Source organism: Daktulosphaira vitifoliae, unplaced genomic scaffold, assembly GCF_025091365.1.
Source record: "Daktulosphaira vitifoliae isolate Bord-2020 unplaced genomic scaffold, ASM2509136v1 Scaffold_4, whole genome shotgun sequence".
In the NCBI taxonomy this organism is placed as follows: domain Eukaryota; kingdom Metazoa; phylum Arthropoda; class Insecta; order Hemiptera; family Phylloxeridae; genus Daktulosphaira; species Daktulosphaira vitifoliae.
In genome coordinates, this window is record NW_026099575.1 from 40,422,889 (window position 1) to 40,449,506 (window position 26,618).

General features: G+C 24.8%; 1 protein-coding gene and 2 long non-coding RNA genes across 5 annotated transcripts; 2 read left to right on the plus strand and 1 right to left on the minus strand.

Annotated features, from left to right (window-relative positions):
- Positions 1-1,360: 1,360 nt before the first annotated feature.
- On the minus strand, positions 1,361-26,618 carry LOC126906312 (forkhead box protein C1-A-like). Of its 2 annotated transcripts, none has more exons than XM_050686852.1 (5): positions 26,182-26,618; positions 5,356-5,445; positions 2,924-3,223; positions 2,442-2,843; positions 1,361-2,077 (listed from the first exon to the last, which is right to left on the minus strand). In XM_050686852.1, the coding sequence occupies exons 3-5, from the start codon at positions 3,221-3,223 to the stop codon at positions 1,775-1,777; spliced, it is 1,005 nt and encodes a 334-aa protein (XP_050542809.1). In that variant the 5' UTR covers positions 5,356-5,445; positions 26,182-26,618; the 3' UTR covers positions 1,361-1,774. The 2 variants fall into 2 exon arrangements, with proteins under 2 accessions (XP_050542809.1, XP_050542808.1); XM_050686851.1 differs by lacking the exon at positions 26,182-26,618 and adding an exon at positions 7,075-7,199.
- On the plus strand, positions 7,336-10,201 carry LOC126906325 (uncharacterized). Its single transcript, XR_007704220.1, has 2 exons — positions 7,336-7,497; positions 9,980-10,201. It is a non-coding gene; the product is annotated as an uncharacterized LOC126906325 (long non-coding RNA).
- LOC126906324 (uncharacterized) lies at positions 10,745-20,418 on the plus strand. Of its 2 annotated transcripts, XR_007704219.1 has the most exons (4): positions 10,745-10,771; positions 19,014-19,087; positions 19,897-19,998; positions 20,345-20,409. It is a non-coding gene; the product is annotated as an uncharacterized LOC126906324 (long non-coding RNA). The 2 variants fall into 2 exon arrangements; XR_007704218.1 differs by having other exon boundaries at positions 19,897-20,418.

Consider the following 26,618-nt stretch of genomic DNA (forward strand, 5'->3'; position numbering starts at 1 on the left):
ACTGAAAAACTACCCTTTTGATCGAATTTTCAACCCTCTTGCGGCACGTGTTAACGTCAACCTATCGGGACCAAATTTTGCACAGTTTATTTTTACATGTATTAGAATAATTTTTTGGTGCGCGTAAATCGAATTTTGAAAATTTGTATTTTAAGGACCACCCTAATATATCATAGATTCAATAGTAATGATATATTTATCAAATTGAACAATGAATTTATTATATAGATCGAGGTTTTTCTCTGGGTGTAGTGCTGTTGCTTCTGTAATCTCGTCCCATTGATTGGCTTACGCTACAGACACAAACTGCTGCTTGTACAATGTCCAAGGAGACTCATCGTCATAAGTTAAAGGTTGTATAGTTGAAGGGGTAGAATCTTTTAGAAAATGCACACATAAAACATTCTGGAAATGGCGCCCGGTCTACTCGTTCCATACTGCCCCAGCGTGTTTCGAACATTGATAAAAAACTATTTGCACTTGTTCAGCTCCTGTATTTTCTCCGTCACAATATATTTTACATCTATACAGTTCGTGACAATTTTACAATATGTAATCACTTTTCCTCAGACTTGTTAAAATTTTGTGTTTTAAGAAAATTATCTACAGAACAACAAATTAATTTATGAAACTCTGGCTTTTTTAATTTATGAAAACATTTAATTCATAAATTTGATAAATGCAGACCCTATAAACAAGAGGCCTAAGATAGATGCATTATTTATCATTATCGTTGCCAGAATTGCATAGTGAAGAAGGATGGGGACATAATAAATAATTAACGAAATTTCAAATTTTCAATTTTTTTTTCATCATTTTATTTTAAGATTAAATATTGCTATTAATGAAATAGAGGGCTCGCTCCTGGGTACACTACTGTTGTTTATTATTAATAGGAGATTATTTATTTAACTAAAATAATTTTAGTTATTAGTATAAATACCGTGCAGAAGGCAACGGGAAACCACTGCACTTAAAAATTGCCCAGGATATACCAATGGTATTAAACAACCTAACGGTTGTAAAAAAAAAAAAAGTATAAATACCATACAATATACCAATATATATTTTTTTATTAAATTTATTTATTAAGAATAAAAAAATATAGTACTACAAGCACCATTGTAGAAAGTTTTTAAAATCATAAGCTAATAAATCACCGGATTTTACTGTAAACAATTATAGTTCATAAACAATACATGATATATAAAAAAAAATGTAAGTGATCAAAAATGTCTAGATGAAGTTTATTTCCCTCGGAATAACTTCATATTTTAATTGATAGTAAAATTAAATGCGCTACTAAGAGGATGTATTAAGGAACATCAAATACATAACATTTTAAGTAAAATATTACAAATAATTTACAAAGGCTTTATTATTTAACAAATTATGTAAGAGGTAAATAATTATATCTAAGAGAAAAACATAAACAATTCATAAAATAAATATTTACATAGTAATTAAAAATGTAATTCTTGCTGCTCGTTATACAAATTTATACTTGATAATGATTACTACTTTGGGCCTTTTTTCTAAATATATTGGTTTTTATGACTACATGCAACATTATTAAATCTCTAAGATCACTTCAATATTGTTCTAAAATGAAAAATTTAGATCATTGAATTGCGCACATAGCATAATTTATGTTGCATTAAAATGTATACGATAATTGTATTATCGTACAATATCCGAGTAAAAGTGCCCTTTAGCAAAAAATCAGGTAAATTTATCATTTGTTTATAACAATAGAGCAAAACAACAACAACTATTAACGCCTAATGCCACCATTATCGTCATCTTGGTCATTAATAATTATTAATTTTGTTGAGGATTCCGTCGTTGAATGATCTTCTTGATCATTGTTATTATGAATATTGCTAGAAGAAACTGTTTCTTCTTGAGGTATCTCACCCGTATGATTTTTTTGTATAAGGTTTTCTATGTGAAATGCCAGATTGTGTGAAGATACGGTGTCTGGTTGTTGCTTATCTATTAGACTAGGCCTAGTCAATTGAAATTCGGGATACGAAAAGTGTGTCTGCGGTAACAACGTTTTTGCATCTTGTTGATTCTACATAAAATAATAAATAAAGAACAATGATTATTAAAGACTATTTGAAATTATTAGTAAAATACAACAGAAAAAATTCTACAATTTTATTGATTTTAAAGATATATCTGTACACGGTAGGTAAAAGATATAATGTAAGAAATTCGTAATTTTTGGGTGATTGCATTTTTTTATTCATATCGTTGTATTTGGTTATGGTTCTAATTTACATCGCCTTATTTCCGTTGCTTATGTTAACTAGACAAAGGCGAAAAATGTAGAATAAACTTCTATAATAAAGGAATAAAAATACCTTTATCAAGTATCTACTTTTTTGACGTTAAAAACTGTAAAATATGATAATATTCAATATATTACAACTTACAGTTTGTTGTTGGTATGGCCTGTGTCTGCGCATCCTTCGTCGCCTGTAATTGCCTCGTTCAAACATATCAGCAGCAGCTACGGGATCTAAGGTCCAATAGCTTCCTTTTCCGCCTCCCATATTGTCATCCATGCCAGTACGACTTCTGGGTATTTTGATAAAGCAATCGTTGAGACTGAGGTTGTGTCTTATAGAATTTTGCCATCCTTGTCTGTTTCTTCTGTAGTACGGAAATTTATCTGTGATGTAATTGTATATCTCACTTAAAGTCATTCGCTGGTTGGGGGTTGATGTAATGGCCATAGCAATTAAAGCAATGTAAGAATAAGGTGGTTTTTCGTTACAGCCCATATCAATAATTGAAGATGGCTCAACGACTGGTTGATCAAATATTGGAATTTGCTGCAAAAATGTGTATTACTTAGAACTTTGGATTTATTAATGTAATCCGTTTAACTTTTATTAAATTATTATTAACTTACTGGTAACTGAGGTTTGGTGTCTAGATAGTTAACAGCACTTTGTAGCCTAAGCGATTCCTGAAGATAAGGTAAAATTCTGGATTGTAACATATGCTGATAGTGCTGTTGATATAATATAGGTAACTGATGAAATAAGGCTAGAGCTGATAGGTTCTGAGGTACTTGGGGTAATGAAGCTATAGCTTCAGCTAACATGTTGCGCTGTTGTTGGTTTTGTATCATTTCTTCGGTTTTCATGTTTGGAGGTTCAAGAAAATTTGAGGGTTCGTCTAACAAACGAGTTTGGGCACCACGGTTCATCTGAAATAATAATAATTATAAGTGCTCTAATAACTAGAATTAATTGTTATTATAATTTAATTCGTGGATAAAAATTTGTTTAAAAAATATCCATTACTGTAAATTTGAGGTTTATAAATATTTTATTTTGAGGTCTTCAACCGATTATATTTTAAACATCGATTTATTCGACTTGAAATAATACTGAATTTTAAAAATATTATTTGTAAACATCAAAAAGTATTTTTTATCCTACTAATCTATTAAATAGAAAAATATTTGTCTTAAATTGTTTATTATTTTTTTGATATTATTTTCACAATTTTATTTTGCATAGAATATTTGTAAAATTATTGTTTTTTATAACTTGATGATCTAAATTTATATTAAATTTGTTTTTACCTAGAATACTTGAAAATAAATGTTTTTGTTTTGAATGTATTTTTTTATACACTCTCGAAATTAAAAATAGCGGAATTTATCTAAATTATTACTATTTTTATTTTTTTAATAAAAACAACATATTATTCATTTTTTGATATTGAAATAAATTAAAAAACAAGAAACAGAAGTTCATTTAAGAATCGTATTTACTAGAAACATCATCCTCAAATATTTAAAAAAGTTGTCCAATTAAAATTTAAAAAGATCAATAGAGTGCAGCAGCTATTTTAAGTTGAATATTTGTTATAATTCATACACAAAACGATAACGTTTTGACACAATAGTTTCCCCGGCGACCGTGTTGCGTTATTTCATGAAATGAACACTTTTTAACACTTTATATTGAAACATCAGATGATGAACCGTATAATCGTTTAATGATTATTTTGTAATTAAATTAAATATTGTAAATTAAGTAGTACTAAGGGTGCAAACTTTGATAACCGGAAAAAACGTCCAGGGAATAAATACCGGAGTATTAAAATAACATAGGAAATATGATCGAACAAATACTTATAAAAGGTAAAAATAAACAACAAAAAAACCAACTAACCAATAATGTCTTATTACGATAAATATCGACTAAAAGTGTTGCGTATATTTATTCACTATAAAATGTTTTAATAATAATAAAAATGAAGTTTATATTATCTAAAAAAAGAAAGAAAAAATGTTATACGCTGGCTATATGTAAATCGTACATCACGAATTTAAATAAATATTCGGTGGCTTTGTATAAAATATAGTTCTGGTTGTCGATGTTCTATAAAGACAACTTAAACAAATCTAATACTATCATCGTAAATGACCACGATCGCTTGCGAATAAGAGTTATCAAATATGTTGTTAAATGAAGATATACCATTAATTCAAGTAAATAACATTATAATTTTGGTGCAATTAAAAAAAAAATAAAGAAAACTATTTAACAGACATCATTTATTCACATGTAAATAATCACGAGGCGCACTGCAATGTATTTATACCTAATTAAACATTTTTTCCTATAGTATTTTATTACTCAAGTATTTTTTATCTGGACGTTTATTCATAGATTCGCAAACTTTCAATATCATTTCCAATATAAAATAATTGTAATTCTCAAGTCTTATCAGATATATTTGTAGAATGGACATTTTATAAAACATTCAAAAACCTTTCAACTTTAGTTTTATGTTTAAGTGCCAGGTGGTTACGATTTTATTAAATATTCCATAGATATTGCACAAGTAACAGTTCGAATTGTAATTAATCAGTTGTCACGTTACACTCCGCCCTCAAACAGATAAGATATAGTCGTTTTAAGCCGCTTTTCTTTTCATTATTAATGTTTATTATATATTTAATATAATTCGACACTATTCTATTACTTATTTGGTAGGCATAAACATTATTATACATTAAAAACTATAAATTGTTTAAGCTGATTATAACTTCACGGATAATGGATTTTCTTATCAGATATATATATTAAAGACACATTTTATTGACAATTACGAGGATAACAAAACATGAATTTGATAGAAAGAAAAACGTGCTTAGGGGATGAAGATGGTAGTTGAAACCCACAATGATACCCTTAAAAAATGTACGGATTAAAGATACAGCTTATGAGCGAAAGTTATAACCCCCTTTACTTGATTTTAATCATCCCACTCGATAAAAACATATTTGAATAATATTTAAATACCAATTATTATTGAACATACCTATTAAATGTTTTTTATCGATGGTACTTGTAAATAATTCCGGTCTGCATCCAATCTGATCAGTAATGTTTAAAGCGTGATGATGTGTTTCTGTAAACATAACGGTTAAAAAAATTATAGCAATCACCAAGTATAAAAATGTATTAAAATTAAAAACGTATTGGAAAACGACAAATCATTAAATCGCTCCATTAGTTCACGTCTTAAGTCATAACATTAACAATACAACTACAATTTCGTTTTATTAGTTGTGCTAGAAATATTTTTATTATTATTTCTTTCAATTTTTTAATGGTTTACAGTAAGTGATCGTATACACATACACACAAACGTTCAGCCAAAACGTAATAAATCGTTATTTAATCTATATGTTCACGATAACAATTTACACAGTGCCCGTATATGTACCGTGCATAATCCCTCCTACATCGAATAATTGTTATTGTTTTTATAATATTTTTTCGAACGCACGCGAGCCTGCGATAAACGACAGACCCTGCTGACTAATGGGCCGTTGATGTATTTATGTACAAAAAATATTATACAAACCAACTGACACATATACACATTAGTAGATCACACAAACACATAAATAGATGTTTAAAATTAATAAATTAAACATACGGAATATTGACAATAAAAAATAGAGAATAATTATTTATGCTCTTTTTTCATGAGTAATACATATTTATCGAATAAATAATGCTTTAAATCGAATACGTCATTGATACATAAAACCAATAAAATGTAGAATTTTCTTATAAAACAACAATACTGTAACAGATTCGACTTACTAAAATTTGACACGAAAAAATTTCAACGATTACTAACGTTTCCAAAAAAGTCAAACTCGAAAAAGAAAAATAATTAACACACATTTTTAAGTACAGATGGTTGTAAGTAACTACTATTATTTATCGTTAGTCATTATTGTTGTACCCCTTTCAATTTTTGGTTTGTTTAATTTTATTTTATGTAAATAGTAATTTAATTTTAGAATAAAATTTTTACTGAATTAATCACAAGTTACGTTGAATGTTATGCATATTTTAAAATATTAATTTATATTGTAGCTTACTCCAAGTAGTTGGGATTAACGCGAAGAAAAAGAAGAAGAATTTTAGTCTACCTAATATAAATTTTGATGTTTAACATGTTGCCATAGAATTATTTATTAATTTATTATTATTTACCGTATTATATTTATACTAAAAATATTTAACATTGTGAATAATTTTTTTTTCTAATGTAAATACCCATTTAATTATACAGAGATGTTCAGTAAGTAAGGAAATAAGCCATTTATTACAAACAATGAAAATAATGGAAACCCGTTTCCATACTTACTGAACACTATATAAAAAGGTATTTGATTATTAATAATTATTTTTTTAATACAATTTGAATAATTTTCGTTTTATTTTAATAGTTCAATTAATCAATCTATTCAATTAATTTTTAAGTGTAAAATAATTATTATATTTTAAAAACTGTAGGATAATTAATGAAAATTAAAATAATTCATATGATTTTTAACAAATTAAAAAAAATAATATTAGACAGTTATATTATATAATAATAAAAAGCGAGTTAAATATGTAATTTTAATTAAATATGTATGTTATTTGTTACTTTAACATTAATATTTATTTGTAAAGTCTCTCAAGTGGAAAATCTAGTCAGATTTTCTAAAATATCAAAATTAAGCTCAATACATACCAAATAAATTACATCACAGTTGAGATAATGGAATAATTTTTGTTTATTTAACCGACACAAAGACTATTACTACAGTTGGGTATACTCGAGATTTTGGCTACATTTATTTTATCGCCATGTAATTTATATATATTGGACTTCATCGCGGGTGAATTATAAATATACAAAGTAACAATTATTACTATTTGTATAAGTGTTCGGTGTTCTTAAATTTTTATTGAAAGATATTTACTGTTTGTAAATAAATATTCGTTTAATGTTTTTTTTTACATGTTTTTGCGCAGTCTTCGCGATGATCACGGATGAAAAACGTGCTATATACAAATAAATTTGGTTTCCAAATGTGGAATTGAAACTTTTTATAGTTTACATGATAAAACAATTATGTTTTAATAAAAATAAATTACTGTATAAATACGCTAAGTAAATAAAAATACATTTTTTCAATACTTCAACTACCGTACTGTTTTGGGTTCCCCTAATAAGTCATAAAATTCAATAAAACCAACTAAGATAAAAAAAAATTTCATCTTCCAATAGAATTCTATAAAATATGAAAACTAATCAATAGTCGTTTAATGATATAGCGATATCATTAAACATAATTAGTGCACTAATTGTTAGTAATGTTATTTCAAAAACCAATTTCAGACATTTTTTCTTGTATGAATAAATAAGTTACAGCGTATTCCTGAGACTGATTTTAGGTTAGTATAAAAATAGGAGACCATTTGGAATCTTAAATAACGTCTGGTACTTTGTCTTTTCTACTGGGTAGGCTGACGTAAAGAAAGTTGTCCATTAAAAATATAAAGCCAAAAAATGTTTCAATAGACGCAAACAAGACTGATATTTTTTGTATATCAGGACGAGATAAATAACAATCGAAATAGTTAATAGCGTAATATTAAAAAAATTATATTTATTTTTATATCAATTATAATCTACCTTGGTAATAAATTAATGAATTAGCTTTTCATAAAAAGCTTATTTAAATTAAAAAAAAACTGTTTTAAACTAGACAGTTAATATATTAATTATCTTAACTTGAATTTCTTAAAATAATTAAATTTATAGAAAACTATAAAGTATCATTTTAACCAGCGGCGTCTCGCGGGTGCTGGTGGCGACTTTAAATATAACACCGCTAGTTATAGGGTTAAAAAATTGTAAAGTTAAATATAATAAACGCAATGCACATATTATTATTTTAAAGGTGGCTGTAGAAAATAGAAATGAAAATAATAATATCGATTATAATATAATCATTTCACTATTATAACAACCGATAACGACGAGCGTATACGCAGTTAATTCTAAAATTAAACTACTTAATACACTAATATTTTACCGTATGGACGACGCTGTCGGTCGTCCAAATTCCGTACATAAGATGGCAGCTGAGCCCAACTCGCACGCACACAACTGCGCGCCTTACTTGAAATATAATATTTCTCAGAATATTGCTCGGACGACGCTGTCGGTCGTCCAAACACTGCTCGTATGCGTACCAGCACATACAGAGGGAAACAACTTTAATGTTCGCACACGGCAAATGTATTACAACTATTTTACTATTTAAAATTTGTATCATTAATAAGAAATATTTTTAAAAAGATCTTTAAAAAACCCAGCACAGGGGGGTCGCGGCACAGTGGTGACGTGGCATAGTTGGAACAAGTAAATGATATCTGACAGTGATTAAAATCACTATCAAAAATAAACGCTTCGATGCAAATCTTTAGATAGTGTTTAATTTTAAAAAAATTGGTGTTTTATTCCAAAAGCTACTTGATCTGCTGGTTCCTTATTAATATCTCGATTAAGATAAAGTATGTCGAATGAAAAAGGGTTTATTAAAAAATATTATTTCTCATAAAAAAATTGTGTGGATCCATAAACTTTTCAATAAGTTATAGCATTATAAAGTTAAATGTAATATAAATAAAAAAATCGAAAATTTTCACACAAAAATAGCATTCGGTAGCCATTTTCACCCTAAAGATAAAATAAAGTCCGAAATTTTTTTTTTCCACGATAAAGTATATTACATTAGCTTTAATTTAAGATATATATGAAAGTGTCAGACTTTCCGGAACATTTCCAAAAGTTAAGTTGAAAAAGTAAATTTTTTGTGAAAAAGTTGTCATTTTAAATCCCCCCTTGTGGGCAGGTTACGTGTTAAATTTATAAAAAAAAATATACCAAATGAAAGGTAATAATATTATAAATCTATATAAAAAAGAATTATATTCATTTTTGAAAAAGTTATGGCACTTTTAAGTAAAAAAAATTGAAAAAATTTCGAAAATTAGCGATTTTTAAATTTGTAATTTTTTTGGAGGTTTCCCCCATTTACGGGGAACGAGGGAAATTTTTTCAATTTTGAAGGGTAATGTCTTCGACTAGATACGATTTGTGATCTTTTGACGTATCGTTGAAAGAAATCCGTTCGGTGAGAGCTGAGAAAAAGTGGTAACAGACACAAAAAAAAAAAAAAAAAAAAAAAAAAACACATCATAGTAAAACCAATACCTTCTCAGCTTCGCATCGAAGCTAAAATGTAGATTGTAGAATTTACAATTAATTTTCTTCTTTTAATTAATTTCAGTATGGGGTCCGTCGTCCAAACCACGAACCGCCACTGATTTTAACATAGTATAGACATAGATTAAAACATTTACTGATAACGCTATAGTTTGATACTCAATTTCACCTATAGAAATACAAATTATGGAAAGTTTCTCTATTATATATTGCCTTGTCTCATATTTAAAGTCTCCCCCATACGGTTTATTCGTAGAAGGTATTATTTAAGTATATTTGGTATGTATATTGGCTCCCATAGACCCAATCAAACTGCTTCCATATGTATTTTTTATTTAAAGAAAAGAAATATTTCTAGATATTTGAAGATAATATGCTGTACCTATTCATAAAAATAATACACGATGAAAAGTGATTCTTGTTTCAAAAAGCATATCAATGTCAACTTTTACCAGAGAACATCGTGAAAAATCTAAGTTTATAAAGCACAATTGATTTTTTTCAACGTCTGAATTATATTTGTAGTATTCTTTTAATTAACAAAATAATTTAACTATGAAACAAAATGATAAATATTATGGTAAGATATTAGTTGTCTCTATTTGAGATGAGAAAGGTGTCATTTGACAATATTAATTGTCTAAAATTGTAATCAATATTTTTTTATGTAGTTTCATGAAACATATTAAAAAGAAAACTCACATTAAATAAATTTTCAATTTCCCTTAGTTTTACATTCAAAATGATCGTAAAGAGTAATGGACTAATTGATCAGTCATTTATTGATTTCTTATAAAAATAAATGAAATAATAATATTCTTTAAATCATATTATAGCTATTGCATTTATTATTCCTCATAAAAATAATTAAAAATAATCAATCTAATTTTGAATTAAAACGTCCTTCTATCTCATATAAGTGATATTAAAATATCAATTAAAACCACAAAATCAATGGTTAATTTTAGTAATTATAACTTTTTTTTTTTAGAAAAATATGTTTTGCTAAAAAAATGATCTAATAGATATGAAATTTTATTTTAATCTAAATATTTGAACGTAATAATTGTCAATACGTCATAGTAAATTTAATATTTTATTAAATTTACATTTAACATTGAAAAAAAAAACTAAACCCATCCAGAATAGTGTAAGTAATTTAATTTGTTCATATTATTTTAAGTAATTTAATATTTTTGAATCCACATTTAAGAACAGCTAATTAAAAATATAAAAAAAAATTTCTTAAGAATAATAAAACTATTTTTTTAAGGTTTGTGATATAAGAACACATAACATTTTCGATTATTTTCAAAACAGCTTTTATTGTTGTTATATATATTTTTTTGTTGAAGTATAACTTCTAGTATATGTTCTATTTGTGTAAAATTCTAATATGATGTTCATAATGTAATATTTTATCAATTTAAGAAAATTTTGATTTGAATATTTTAGAATATATGACTGTGTACCAGAGTAATAAAGAACAATCTTTATTTAGCCATAACAATTTTACTTTCTATGATCAATTAAAGTAGCTAAAGGCCACTAATTGATTACTTTGGAGATTAAAAATACTAAGGTAATTAGAGGTCTAAACATTAAATGTCTATTATATATATCACTAAAATTTAATTATATTCATAATTGATTATATAAATATAGTGATATAGGTTAAAATTTTAATTGTCCACCAGATTTTCTCCCATAAATAAAAATTGAATAAAGTTACTGTAAAAAATTGTTTTTATGATATGATAATAGTTTACTAATAATCATTTTTTTTCTTCATTCATAATTTATAAATGAAAAAAATAGAGTCCGGATTTATATGCACTTTAATAGTTAAAAATAATATGCATTTAATAAAAATATCTTGAAAAATGCAATTCAAATTTATAATACATGCAAAATAATTTTATTTTTGGCTATAATATGTTTTTATGGATTTATATGAAAAAAAAAACACTTTAAATAGATTGCATTGATGAAAATAGGGTTTCTTATTTTTAATAAGGGACCCTTTTTTTTTAGGGAATTTACGACTCTAAATATTTTATTCTGGTTACGCCTTGATAGTTTTATATTTCTTACTATTTAAAATAGTAAATACATTTTTAAGTATGAATGTCATATTTTTTATTCTTGAAATCATTTTCTTATGAAATTGAAAACAAAACTTGGTTAATTCGAATAATCATCTTATCGGTATGTCTTATCACTTTTTATTACTTCTCAGGAGATGAAAAATAAAATGTATTTTCTAATTACACTCTATATGTTTATTAATTTTCTAAGTAGTTTAATTCCGTTTCAAAGTAAATTTACGATATTTTGATAAAAGTTATTATAAGAAGAGTAAAACCTAAATCCAAATACTTAATAATTTCAAAATTGAATTTTTTGAGTTAGCGCCTTATTTGTTGGGCATGGTGATATAATTGAGGATTTACTGAAATTACAAATTAAAAAAAAAGAATTTTTATTGTGAATAAAATTAATAATAATAATTTTCTCCAAAGTTCATATACTTTAAGCAATATTTAATAAAAAACAAACAAACAAAATTAAATTTAAGTTCAAAAAACTAAACACCACATAATTAAAAAGTATTTTGATTAGTCATAGCATACTTCATTCAGAGTTATAATTTTTGACAGTACAGGTCACAATAACTTAACAAAATTACTTAGTTTAGATACTACAAAAATATAATTTAAGTAATACCAACAGTGTTCTCTTCTGGGAATATCTAGTAACTAGACTAGTTACCCTATTATTTGTTAGTTATTACATAACAGGGTGATCTGTTTAAAACAAGGTAGGAAAAACCTGGTTCCTTTAAAAATACCCAAAACATTAGGAATTTTTATGGATCCAAAAAATCCACCGGATTTTGAATCAATTAACTTTCGAAATAGTTTTATAATAATTATATTTATGACATACATAAAAATTGTTTATATTGACATACCCAAACAAATAGTAATAAAAAATGTTAAGTTTTTCTGTGTATCTTATGTTTAAAAAAACGGTAGCAGTGTGGACGTGGCATAGATGGGACAAGTATAGCTGATATCTGACAACGATTAAAATCACTAAGACACACTTCGATGCAAATCTGTATATAGAGTTTAATTCTAAGAAATTGATGGATAATTACATAAGCAACATCAACTTCTATTTCCTTAATTATATCCGAATTAGTGGTTCTTTGATTTAAAAATATAATATATAAATAAATACTAATTATAGTAATTAAATTTAGTATGAAATTTATATTTAATAATTTATACTGTGAAATTATAAAAATAATAAAGTAGTCGTATATTTCTTTACTTTTAATGTCTATAAAAATTTAAAGGGCTTGATGCAATACTTTTAATTAAAAGCTGTTTGTTACTTATGAATAAATACACTGGACTACAAATGCATTTTCATCAGAATCAAAAATATACTTTTCTTTTTCAACTTTTCACGTCATTTTCAAATCTGCAATTAAACTTTTTCTATCACTTTTAATATTTGATATTATTATTAACTAGTAAAAAATGAGTATTTACATATAAAAATAAATTAAAACAAAATAAAATTTGTTTTCAAATTATTACTGATTTTGATTTTTAATATGTTAAAATTAATCAGTGCAAAATGGCATTTTAATCTATTCTTTTGGTCCTTTAAAATTGTTTTTGTGATAGTTTATAATAAAAAAAGTTGAATTTGCTACCATAACTTTTAGCACAACTTGCAAGTTTGAAATTGACATCATTGAATAGAAAATTTTATGAGAATTAAAAAATGTGATTGTTAAGATTAATATGCAGTCAGTAAATTTTATAATTACTATTAAGTAAACTATACAGTAAATTTATCAGAAAAGCTCAATATTTGTTTGCATTTTTATCGTATAAGTAGGTCAAGTGAGAGCTGAGAAAATAAATGATAGTCACAAAAAAATACCATATAGAAAAATAATTTTAATATAAATAAGAAATTTCTTCTTACGAGGGGAGACTACAGTGCTGGGATCCTTGATCTTTATTGAAGTTATTGAAACTAAATGAGATAAAAACCAAATGAATGAAAACATTTTTTCTAACTCAATAAGAGTTACGATGAAAATACAAAAAATTTATAGGCACAGGCGAGTTTAAATCTCGTATCCTAAGCGCGTAAGACACAAGTGTTACCGACTTGGGCCAAAAAAAATGGCAAATTAAATTAGTTCAAATTTCAAAGTTGTTTTTCTCGACTTAAAAGAAGCAAAAAAAAAGTTTAACTATGCTATGTCAATTAGATTTATATAATATTTATGAAAATCTGTGTACTCCCCTAGTAAGGTATTTTAAAATAAAATAGAATACAAAACCCAGAAGTTTAACAAATAAATAGCATATCTTTGAATATGATAACCATTTTCTCTATATCTCGAAAATTATTTTTTCATAGTAAAGTATATTATATAAGCATTAATTTAAGAAATAAATAAAAGTGTCAGTATTTCCGGAACATTATCAAAAGTTGAAAAAGATCTACTTTCTATACGTATATTTAAAGGTTTTAACCACCCTGTATAATGGGAAAAAGTCCCATTTAAAAAATAGTATATCGAATGAAAAATGTATATGTATATAATTTATCATAAAAAAATAGTTTTGATACATACATATTTAAAAATTTTTTTATACTTAAAGATATGTCAAAAAAAGGTTTTTTATGGATTTTGAAAAAATTGTTTGAATTTAGACCAGAAAAACTCATTGAATTTTTTTTGGGGTATACTTGTTTTTGCAATCTCCGGTTTATTTTTGACGATTTAATAATGTTTTTTTCAATTGTGTGCCTATTTTTGATAAACTTTTTTTGGTAGCATCTTTTTTTATTAAAAAATTACGTCTCCTTCTCAAAACGACCCAGGCTATAAATAATAGAAAAATTGGATAATAGAAAATAACTACGTTTTTACCATTATTTCGTAAATTCCTATAGTTTTAAAATGTAGTTTGTATTAAAATGAATTAAGTTTGTGTGAAAACGTAATAGTTTTACACTGTGTGCCATTCACGGGTTATGATTATTTTTAAGTTAGATTTTTACATTTTAGAAAAACTACGGTCGAAAAATGTGTAATGATATACAGCTGTAATCATAATCCGAGACACTTAGTGGACTTGGATCTAATAAACGCTCATGACATTTGGTACAATTATCATTTTGTTTTAATAATTATTATGCGTCTCACACACATCGTTCAAACGATTATCTTATTGTCTATCGATAATAAAAAATAAATATAATTTTCCATATTAACTTTAGGATCAGTATTTATTTAGTTACAAGCATTTTGATACATACGTTGCGCGGGGGTGTAGCTCGTACTAGTGTACGTACATACAATCCGCGTTTCAGTATTTGATTTTCAGAAATTATTCAACACTAGATGAGAGGTTATACAATTAAGCTGATATATTACAACAAAAATATTTTTCGATATTACATACAATAACCTTGATTAATGTATCCTTAAGTTATTTGATCGATATTTTTTTTACAAGAAAGATAAAATTACAAATTTTTTTTTTAAATTAATTTTTAATTCGGACTACAATGATTTCTAATTTGTTTAAGTGTTTAACTTACAGTTAAAACATAAATCATTAATTTAAAAAAATATTTTACTTTAAATTTGTGTTTTATTTCAAACGTATGTATAACTGCCGCATTTGTTTATTTTAAGTATTCCACAAATTTAAAATAGAATTATTTATTTAATGATTTTTTAAAATTGCGCATTTGAATATCGACTTAAGATTATTTATACTGTTAAACTTTTAAATCATTTATTTTTAATATGACGATATTTAATGGATAGTTACATATGAGTTGATATGTTTTTTTTTATAACTGAAAGAATATGTAAATACATGAGTAGGGGAATATCTTAAGACGGAACAGTAATATCGAATTAATAATTATCAATTCTAAAATGTTAATGAAAATTAATATATTAAATTTAATAAATCAGTAGTGTCGTCTAAGTCTACAATAGTTGGTAGGGCAATTTTGTTTAAATTGTTAAAACACCGCCCACTCATTATGAATTGCATGACTTTTTTTTGCTCTTCATTTCTAATAACTATTTTCTAATTATTGAAAAACTTGTATAGTTTACTTTAATAAAACTATTTATTTATTATACAAATAGTTGTCATATTCGGACATGAAATGTTTGAACAAATAACAACTCGGTTGCAGCAGTGTATTTACTCAAGTAGTCCACAGAATCCGGACCCTTTACCTTAGATATAAAATCATTTAATTGGGATGGGTAGTAGAGGGGTGAATCTCCCCAATACTCAACGTTCTATCTGAACTCTCATAAAAATATTTAAATACGACACTGCTTTGTAGGATCGTATATTATTCCAAGTAAATTTATATTAACTAACATAATAAATTCTATTGAATAAAAATTATTACTCGTAATATAATAACTTTTAGCAACTATATTTTCAAAATTAAACATATTATAAAGACTTCAGTATACAATTATTAATACTTTATTTACTTATAATGGATGATTTACATGGAAAATGTATACCATACACTAATCCTTTGGGAGGTTGAATAACTGCCTTAGTGGCACTTAAGGATTCGGTGACACTGTTATTATAATATAATACAATACATTATATTGTATTATATTATTTAATATATTATTATTAATATTATATAAAATAAAATATTTTCGTTATTACGTAGGCACTCTTTGTTTAATAAGTAAATCACTTATGTATAATCATTTTATTTTTAAATTTTCTTTTAAAAAATCCACCTTCGATAAATATCGTAAAACATATTATATTATTAAATGTGTACTTTTATACCACGTCATAATTGTTGTATTTATATAATTTAAAGTAATCGTTCACTAATACTTCGCATCTCGTATGTAACACTAAAAAACAGTTTTTTTATATGATTATAATATATTATGATTATAAATTAATATTTATATTCATTTTTTAAGCATTGTCTAAAAACAAAAAAAAAAAAAAAACAGATGTATTAAGTTTGCTGAAGAAAAATTATTGATTTTTGTTTTTATTCACATTATAAACAAATAAAAATTAATTTACGAAATATTTATTCGCAAATCTGGCATTATTTAGTATTAACTTTAAGGCAAAAAAAAATTAGTAATATTTAAAAATTTTAAAACCATGTTATTTTTATCTAAAAGGGGACAAAACTACTTTTTATAAATTTGTCGTTAAAACAATTTGTTATACAAAGAGTATGTCTACCTGATAATTTATTATATATTTTAGTAGTTAAAATTACAAGTATTTCTCATTTTTCTTGTACAGGGTGATTGATTTATTGTTGGAATGAGGAGGATAGAACCCCTACGATAAAAATAATTTTAGCTAAAGATGTATTTTGGAGGGGTATTATAATAAATTTCTTATTTATATATCTTCCAAAGGCAAACCCCTAAGAACATCACTCCGTTGACCATTAAATTTTTACTATAATAATTTTAAAATTTTTTATTTATTTAGTTTAATATTATTTATTTCTCAATTTATTTATATAATTTTAGTGGTTAAATTCCTTATAAGGGTACCAATTTAATTATTTTTAATGGTTACATACATACTTTAATAGATTAAAAGTTAGAATATGATCTTACTAAAAATGTGGTTGATTAATAGCAAGTGTTGGGGACCAGTATTTCCGAAGTTATTATGATTTTTAAATGTAACTAAAGATATGATACGTCTTATGTTGTTTTTATTATTATGCATCACTCTGTCATGTTTCTTTTTCTACCTAAATATAAACATATTTATTTCTGTACAAAAATGCAAATATCTTTTGAAATACTGGTTCAAATGTTGTTATCGACTAATCACTTTCTTAGTAGGGTCATTGTCTATAATTTAATTTAATTAAATATGAACATTACCAAGTAAAAAAAATAAGTTGTTGCTCTTATAGGGAAAAGGAATGAACCTACTAGATATTTAACCACTTATAAATTGAGAAATTAATAATACTAAACAAAACAAAAAGAATAATTCTCAAAATTATTACTTTTTTAGAATCAATCACTCAATATATTAAGCAAAAAACAATTAATCTACGAAAAAAAAATGTATAAACATTTTTAAATATTAATTAATTTTTTTTAGGAATTAATTAACTAAGATATTAACATAAAATAGTGACAATTAAAATTTTATTGGTTTATAATTTTTTTTTTATATTTTTTAAATATGTTTGATTAAGTGTATAATAATTTTGAAGATAAATTAGAATTATTTTTTCATATTTCATAAATCTATTTAAATAATTATTAAGTTAAAAAAAACCGTGTCAAAAAAATAGATTGAAAAAAGTTAGTATTATAACATAAGTTATGTGATGATTTAGTTAAATAATAAATTATAATTTTAAAATATTTTTTAAATGACTAATAAACTTTCTGAACCGTTTCTTATAAATAAAATTGTTTGCTAAATTTATAGTTATCAAATGAAGAAAAATATAACCTAAAAAACCATAAGAGCTAAAAGAATCATTGTAGTTTAAAATAAGTACTACAATTTTAATTCGGTTAATTTTCTTAAATTTCAATCTAATTATATACATAAATTATGATTGTGGATTTTTGTAAAAAAAAAATCGCTTTAATATCAGTCACGAAATTAACACGTGATTCATAGCAATATTAAAAATAATGTCAATGTTAATATTAATTTTATGACGCACAAAATGCATAGTGTACAGCAAAATTAAATGATATTGAACCAATTACAAAACAATACCTAAAATATGAAAACCTTATAGGGCGTTGACATCCAAATTCAATATGTATAACAATATTGTTTTTAATTGCTAACTAAGGGTTATTGACACTTAAATATAAGACTGGACTTCTCAAATTTCGTGTTTATTTTAAACTTAACAGTTATGATTTTAAAGGAAATCAAATTAACAAATATTTAAATTTCTAATTAATTGATTACGTTTATGTGTCTAAGTCTTTTAATAGTCGCAAAAATATAAAAATGACGAATGAAGGTTTCCAAATAATACAATTTTTAATTTCAAATTGTGTGTACATGTTATAGAAATACGAACTTCTTTTAGACTAAATAAAACTGGTTATATTGTATTTGTTAAATAAATGTTCGACTGTCGATAATCTATTAATATGAATGAATATTGTAAAAAAATATGTAATAAAAAACAATATTAGTGATTATTTTTTTTGCGTCTGTTTTATTATTTGAACCGTTCTTTATACATATTTATTCGATTTACAACTATAATATTTATACAAATACATATTCTATGTACACATATTTTATTGTAAATAGGAACAAGAGTGTAAGGATATTACGTGTTTACACAATTGGCAGAAATGGAAGTAATCAAGGCCGAAAAAATATAGGTATAAAACTTAATATATGTTTAATATAAAATATATTTTCTTATTTTACACATGATGGCCAAATATTAGAGAAACTGTCGATATTTGATAAAATTTTAAAGGTTTTTATTAAGAAGCCCATGACATTGCGAAATAAAATTAAAATAGTTTATATGTGATGTTTTTATTTTCTATTACTTTATAACAATTGCAATTTGTTGTTTGTTAAAATTAAACTAATAGCAAAATTTTAAAGAATAATAAATTTGTAACTTACATACATGTAAATAAATAACAGACGACGAATACAATTTTTAAACGCGTCACAATGACCAATTAACTCAAGAGATTAATTGTATGCATTAAGTTGTCTAAGGTGTAATTAATGTAGTTAATTTATACTGCATAATAATTTTCGGTTCACTTATGGTGTGGATCTACTTTCAATTTCTTTATCAGTTATTTTTACTATTTAACTGGCATATCGAAGAAGTGCACTGAACTAGAATAATAATTATTACATTCATGCATTGCAAATAGTATATGACATTGAAAACACTCAAATACGTGAGACATTATGTATAAATTACAAACAATTTAGATTATAAATTTGCAACAATGACATTCAATTTCACGTAATAGAGTTGATTACGCGAAAGTTGGAAGTCATAACCTAAATAGTTAATTAATACATCTTGACATTATTATTTGAAAATCATAGGCTGCGTCTACAGTCATGTGTCCACAGTCCACAGGCTGTGTATATTTTTTGCCAAATATAGTAAACTAATTCAAGTCAAAATAATTGTTTTTTGTTTTCTAAATTTCAGAAAATTCTAAATGATTCAAAACAAATATAAATATAATCATCGAAAAATATTGATACTAAAAGCTTTATGTGTTTATCAAATAAATACAACCAAAATTCAGTGGTAAAAAAACAATTAAAATGGTTTTTTAAACAAAAAAAATTCCACGAACGTTTACTAGCTTTTTTTTTTATATGAAATGGACTTGTTGAAAAATATTAAAATATAAACAGGCGTATTTACCTAGAAATTTCTTTATAAAGCTGTAATATAAAAAATTGTTTAGTGATTTTTTTGATCTTTTAAATTAATTTTAAGTAAAAATAAATAAAAACTGAAATTCTTGAACACCTCTTATACACTATCCTAAGTGGAATGGTGAAAGTATTAAATGAAAATTAGTAGTCTATCATTTATTTAAGTGGATAAACTATGTAGAATTTATAACTATATTTTATATAAATTACAGAATGCAGTAATAAAAACAAACACAAAAAGTATAAGATTTGAACATTAATGTTTGGTTACACAACCACTATTGTTTTATCCGTTATAATTTAACTAATGAAGTATTTGTAGCCAAAGACGGTGGTAAGAGTGCGTGAAGTGTCTTCACATAAATTTTAAGAGGCTGAGCAAATTTATTAAATAAAAAAATATTGAGCCCCGCAAAATTATTTCATAAAAGGTGCCCCAATGTTTAGCGCGGGCCTTGTCTGTGGCATTGAAAATTCATTTAGTTCAGTTTTTACTGTCAAAAAATATTACATGATTATCTAAACACAATATTCCTTATGAGATAGTAAAAGGAGAGATTTAAAGGGAAATTTTATTTTCCCATTATAAAATTTGACCAATAGCACTTATCTATCCAACTTGACATTATAGTTAATACACCTATCTTTAAGAAGACGTATACATTTACTCAGCTGTCATTTCAAAGGTCTTAAACTTTCTTTTTTAGTTGTATAAATAAATATAAATTCAAAAATCATATTTCAAAAACACATATCATTGAGTCCTAATACTTCTTAAAAAAATCAATTTTTTCCGGTAACGCTCTCTCATACCTTAGGAGAATTCCAAAATTTTAATTGTACTAATTCGAGCATTGTGCACTGGTCAAATGAAAAATAACACAGCAAATATATAAGAGTATTTACTTTTGAATTTTTATCAAATGTTGCTATGTACACATTTAATGTCAATTCAAATTTATTTTAAGAGTTTACATAATCTCTACCAAAAAATCTTAAACAAATTAATATTTCAAGTTGGTTTCTATGTAAAATTAGATAAATTTTAAATCTTAAATCTTTTTCAAATCAAATAAAATTATTTTGATAATATTCCACTTTGTAAGGACAAACTATGTGAATATTGATAATATATTTAATATTATGACAAGTGTATTATAATAAATTAGCACTTGAAATAAGTTACGAATTTTAAGTGTTTAAATGAGTAACCAAATTATTAAACTTTTCCATTTTTATTGTAAAGAGATTAGTTTTTAATTGAGAGTAAAAACATTTATAAAAATTTATTATTTTATGAATATGATACATTTTTTTTATTGATTATATATTGTAATTACTCAATTTATTTTATAAAAAAAAGATAATCAGCAAAAAGTTTTATTTGTACTGTGCTATCAATTGAGAGTAATTATATTTGTTATATTAAGAAAAACATAACTTAGACTTTTTAGATATATTTTAGTAGAAAAAGTTGATATTTATAATAAAGCAATGTGACATTATAAACTATACAAGGTGATCCCCTAACTGTGTGCATGTAACATCTTTACAAGTATAAAATAAAGTATAATTTTTTCTTTCCAAAAGTTGTGACCATTCTAACAATTAAAATAATAAAACTAAATATAGCTCTGTCCTCTCTTTCTTCCACTTAAAATTTTACCATCTTTAGTTTTTTAAATGGAAACATACATATTTAACTTGTTTACATATAAGAGAATGGTCTCACTAAGAAAACTAGTTATTAGCAATTTTACACCAAAGAAGAGGAGTAGAGCGTTTCTTAAATACTTAGAGATATAAATAAACACACCGAAACTTCACTTACAATCTTTTAATTAAAGTATTAATAATTTCTGAAGATCTATTTCTAATACTTTTATTGATCAGTCATCTTCTTATTTGTAAACCAGTTAAATATGCATGTTAATATAAGTATATAGAATAAAAAAGTATATAAAATATTATATTTTATCTTAAACTATTGCCTGAAACATAGTTAGCGAACCACTTGTATATGCATAATGTTCAATAAGTAAGGAAACGTATTTCTATTATTTTCATTATTTATAACAGATGACCTGTTTCCATACTTTTTTAATAGACTATATGTATATACAGAGTGATATATATATATATTAATATAATATAACATTAATGTATGACTTATTTATACAGAATTGTCTTTGATGTTCTTACAAATGTAATATCTTTTGACCAACCAATATTTTTCGTTACTTTTTTTATTCTAATAATTGTTTTAGATTGAAACTATAATTTTTTTATATTAAACAATAGTTATTTTATTTATTCAAAAAAATTGATGAAAAATATAAAAAAAATGTTAAAATAGCCATTTTGTGGAGTAGTTTTGAGGAAAATTTTGATATTAACCTATCTTATAAATTAAATTAAGTATAAAATTGATTATTGTAAGTAATAATTAAACTATTACATTATAATAAATTATTTTAAAGTACGTGAAAATTTTAACTTTTATTATTATACGATTATTATACCCCTATCATTATTTATATTCTCATTTTTTTGATCAAATTATGTCACCGTGAATTGATTACTTCCAATGGGAAAATAAAATTTAAAGCAAAGTTAAATTGTTAATCTATTCTGAAATGTTTAGAAACAAATATACTCTTAATGGTAAATTTTGTCATATCGCACTCAAATGTTTGCTCTCCAATGATTCTTATTATTTTTCCTTGTAATAATATTTTATGAATACGCATATTTAGTACATTATTAGAGTGTTGTACAAATAATGAAAATAATCAATTTTGTTATGATATTTTTTACACACATAAGCAATTTCTGGCTAATTCACATTACGGTAAACAAAGATATGAAACAAACGAGTTGCGTCAACGGAAAGATTACAATATTTGAGCTGTTCTTCAATGTATACTTGATAATAAAATACAAAATACAGTGTAATATGTGTCGGGAATCATAATAATTGACCCCGACTACAAAAAAGTTTGTAAAATTTTAACATTTAAAAACAAAATGTTTGATTAAATAGGGCTTTTTTATAAATAGAATCATCAAATTGAATAACATGGTGTGATATGTTTGTTTTGTGATATTCTTACAGAGCTTTATTATGTTTCTTTTAGTAGTTTGTAGCGTATTAACATATTATATATTTATTTTTTATTATATTTTGTCAAATGTCTTTTATCAAATAAAAATAATATGTTTATCGATCATCGTTATCTAAATTTTAAACAAATATGTAAAAAATAAGTATAAATGATCTTAAAAAACTGTAACGTTATGCAATTCATAAATAATATAAATTAGTTAAAAAATTCTTAAATCTACTGAAAAAAATACAACTAATTATATATTTTACTTTTAAAATCATAAATAATTTTAAGCACAAGATATAGAAGTAGAAGTATCGCCTTTAAAGCAAACAGTAATAATTATAAATATTTAATAATTAAATTCTCGAATGAAATTCATATTTTTTTTTTGCAAAATAGAATTGTTTATGTTCTATTTAGTTTATCGAAAAAAATTGAGCCATACTATTATCGCCTACCCGCAACGTTGGTCTGACTTATGTTTAGGTCCCGGCATATAATTTTTAGCGGTCCTCATAAAATTAATTAAGAATATCAAAAGAAGGAAAGGTTTTCTTGTCATTTACGAACATGTATTAGTGGGAATATCACCTCCCCATCCTAAGTAATGCAAACAGGTGGGAAGTCCATTATTGAAAAATATCTATGGGACTCCGGTGATCGCCAGCTAGCAGAGTGAATCAGAATATGTGTGCACAAGTACTTCTTGAACAATAATAAATTTAATGAACTGATTACATGATCACTAAGAGTATTATTTTGTTTTTTACACATATTAGATTCAATAAAAATATACAATTTTTGTAGGAAGCATTGAATTTAAAATGCAGATTATCCTATAAAGACGTCTAAAATGCCTAATTTCAATAATATTTAGTCGAGCAAAAAATTATTTGAAGTTATATCAATTTAAAAATATTATTACAAAAAATAAATTATAAAAGATTAATATAAATCGTTTTGTATACTTAATTTATTTTAATTTATAATGAGTTAATTTAAAATAATAACATAATAATACATAAAATTCTACTAAACACAATTTGTTGGATGATAATTTTTTTAACGAGTTCTATGCTTTCTAATTTAAAATATCAGAATTAAAATATGTATTTTAGAATTTATGATTACATGTTATTGTTGAAAAATTAAATTCATTCATAATGATAAAGATATTTTAATACAATCTATGTTTGACAAACATTTACCAAACAATGTGCAAATTAACGCTAAAAATATTAAATAACAACATTTCTTTCATTCAAATTTACTCGATTTATTTTATACAGAGTACAAAAAATATGAACGGGGAATAAATAAATAAATAGTACATTTTTCATTTGTATTGCATTAATAATAATTATAGAGTAATTTTAGTCATATTTATAAATATAAGTATCAAGTATATATAAATACAGTTATGTATTTACGTAAAAGGTGAATGCAATATATTTTTTTTATAGGTGCACATAATGACAATGGCGAAAGTTATTGTTAGGCACGTGCTTTTTTGGATTTTTTGTGTCAATATTTTTGAATTTGTGACTGCACTTATGTGTTTTTCTAATAATATGCATTTCAATTAGTCTATGAAAAATTTAGCCGAAAACAAATGTAATATATAATTAGAATTGTATTTCTTATGAGGCCTCTAGATTTCCGAGATTATTTTAAAATGGAATAACATTATTTCAGCACATCAATAATCGCAGGGACATTATTATGATAATTTGTGACACATTAATAGCTACATGAATTTAAATAGTAAATAATTTTTCATGTCAGTATATTTTATTCTATCAATGAAATATTTTATTGATTGTTTAAATAAAATTCGTAAATAAAATTTTATCAAGTTGCAATTTTTTACACATTTTAACAAAAATGAAGTATTTATCAAAAATATTTTTAAAAATCTTAAAGATGTATTATTTTCTAATGGATTCATAGTTTTAAAATAATGATATTGCAAAATAGTAACCTTATATAATTTGTATTTTACACATGTTCTAACTGTTGACTTGTTAAGAGTTAAAAATAAACGTTTTTATATTATATTTGCTGATTTTCGATACTAATTCTAATTTTAAATATTTATATGATCGTTATTTTAAAATTGTGATATAATAAGTACACAATAAATTATACTTCTTAGACATTAGTTGACATGCTTAAGTACTTTTATTTAGTGTGAAATATTGTTTAAAAATAACTTTTGGATATTTGAAATTACTCACAAGTTTTTATTCTAAATTTATACAATAATATTTTAATGGGAGTTTACTTAATTCGATGAATCAACTATCGAAAATCAATTTTAATTTCCGGAAAATAAACTCATAAACATATGTGTAACGATATAATGTTTAATGGATGCAATATTCTAGAATAATTCGGGGATGGAAAATGTTCTAATCTTAATTAGTAATTTCTTCAAATATACGATTGCTACTTTTTAAAATAAAAAGAGTAATAACTCCATAGAATGAACACTACCCCAGTCAACGATCACCCATGAGTTTTTAAATAAAAAATCTTCTAAATTGATTGTAAGAAGTGGTAGTGGTCGTTCTTGCTATAAGAAAAATATCTAAATTAAGTCCTACTGTGTTATCACAGTTTTTGATACAATATCATTAATGGTATCATTCACTGAAAAATTAAATTTTCAATGTAACAATTAAATCAAATTTTTGTTTCAGTGAATTAACAATATTTTTACATTATAATTATAGATAATTTTTACAGAGACACATTGATCAACTTTATGACTATAGCATCAAAATATATATATAATAATTTCAAAATATAAAAAACTGTTCATTCACTGGAGAAGACACTCTAATTTTTGTCGAAAGCAGTCGGTTTAAAAACCATACAGTCGAATAAAAAAAGTTATAAATTATATGAAATGAAACATTTTTAACTATTGTACTTACATAACACAAAAATTGACTTAAGTGTACTTGGTAATTTATGTTGTATCAAAAATTAGTGGTGATGGTGGTAGTAAGCAGCGGTGTAATAAAACACTCCGACTTCGGTAAAGCGATCTCAACAGATAAACGCGTTGATCGGCGTTGGTGTCGTCAAAGCGGCGCGATTAATTAAAACTGGTAATGTCATTAAATAAACGACCGAACCGGTGTACAGTTGCTCCTTCCGTTGAGCGGTCACGTGCGCCCGGTTAAACGTACCCGTCAGCTAGTGCATGCGTAATTTGAATTTTGTCAGTGATACGAATTCAGCGGGCTACTGATATTTTTCTATCACTGTTCAACTTCCGTTTACACTTACACGCGTGTTACGCTATGGATTGGTCGAAGAGCGGACGCGCTACTGCAATAACAACGACCGACCGGGTCTGTCTTCTTAC

Bases quoted from the DNA above. Each gene is read 5' to 3' on its own strand.
- LOC126906312 (XM_050686852.1), bottom strand. From the start codon at position 3,223: ATGAACCGTGGTGCCCAAACTCGTTTGTTAGACGAACCCTCAAATTTT. The intron at 2,844-2,923 runs GTAAGTTAATAA...ACATTTTTGCAG, and splicing joins ACACCAAACCTCAGTTACCA to CAAATTCCAATATTTGATCA. The intron at 2,078-2,441 runs GTAAGTTGTAAT...TATTTTATGTAG, and splicing joins GGCCATACCAACAACAAACT to AATCAACAAGATGCAAAAAC.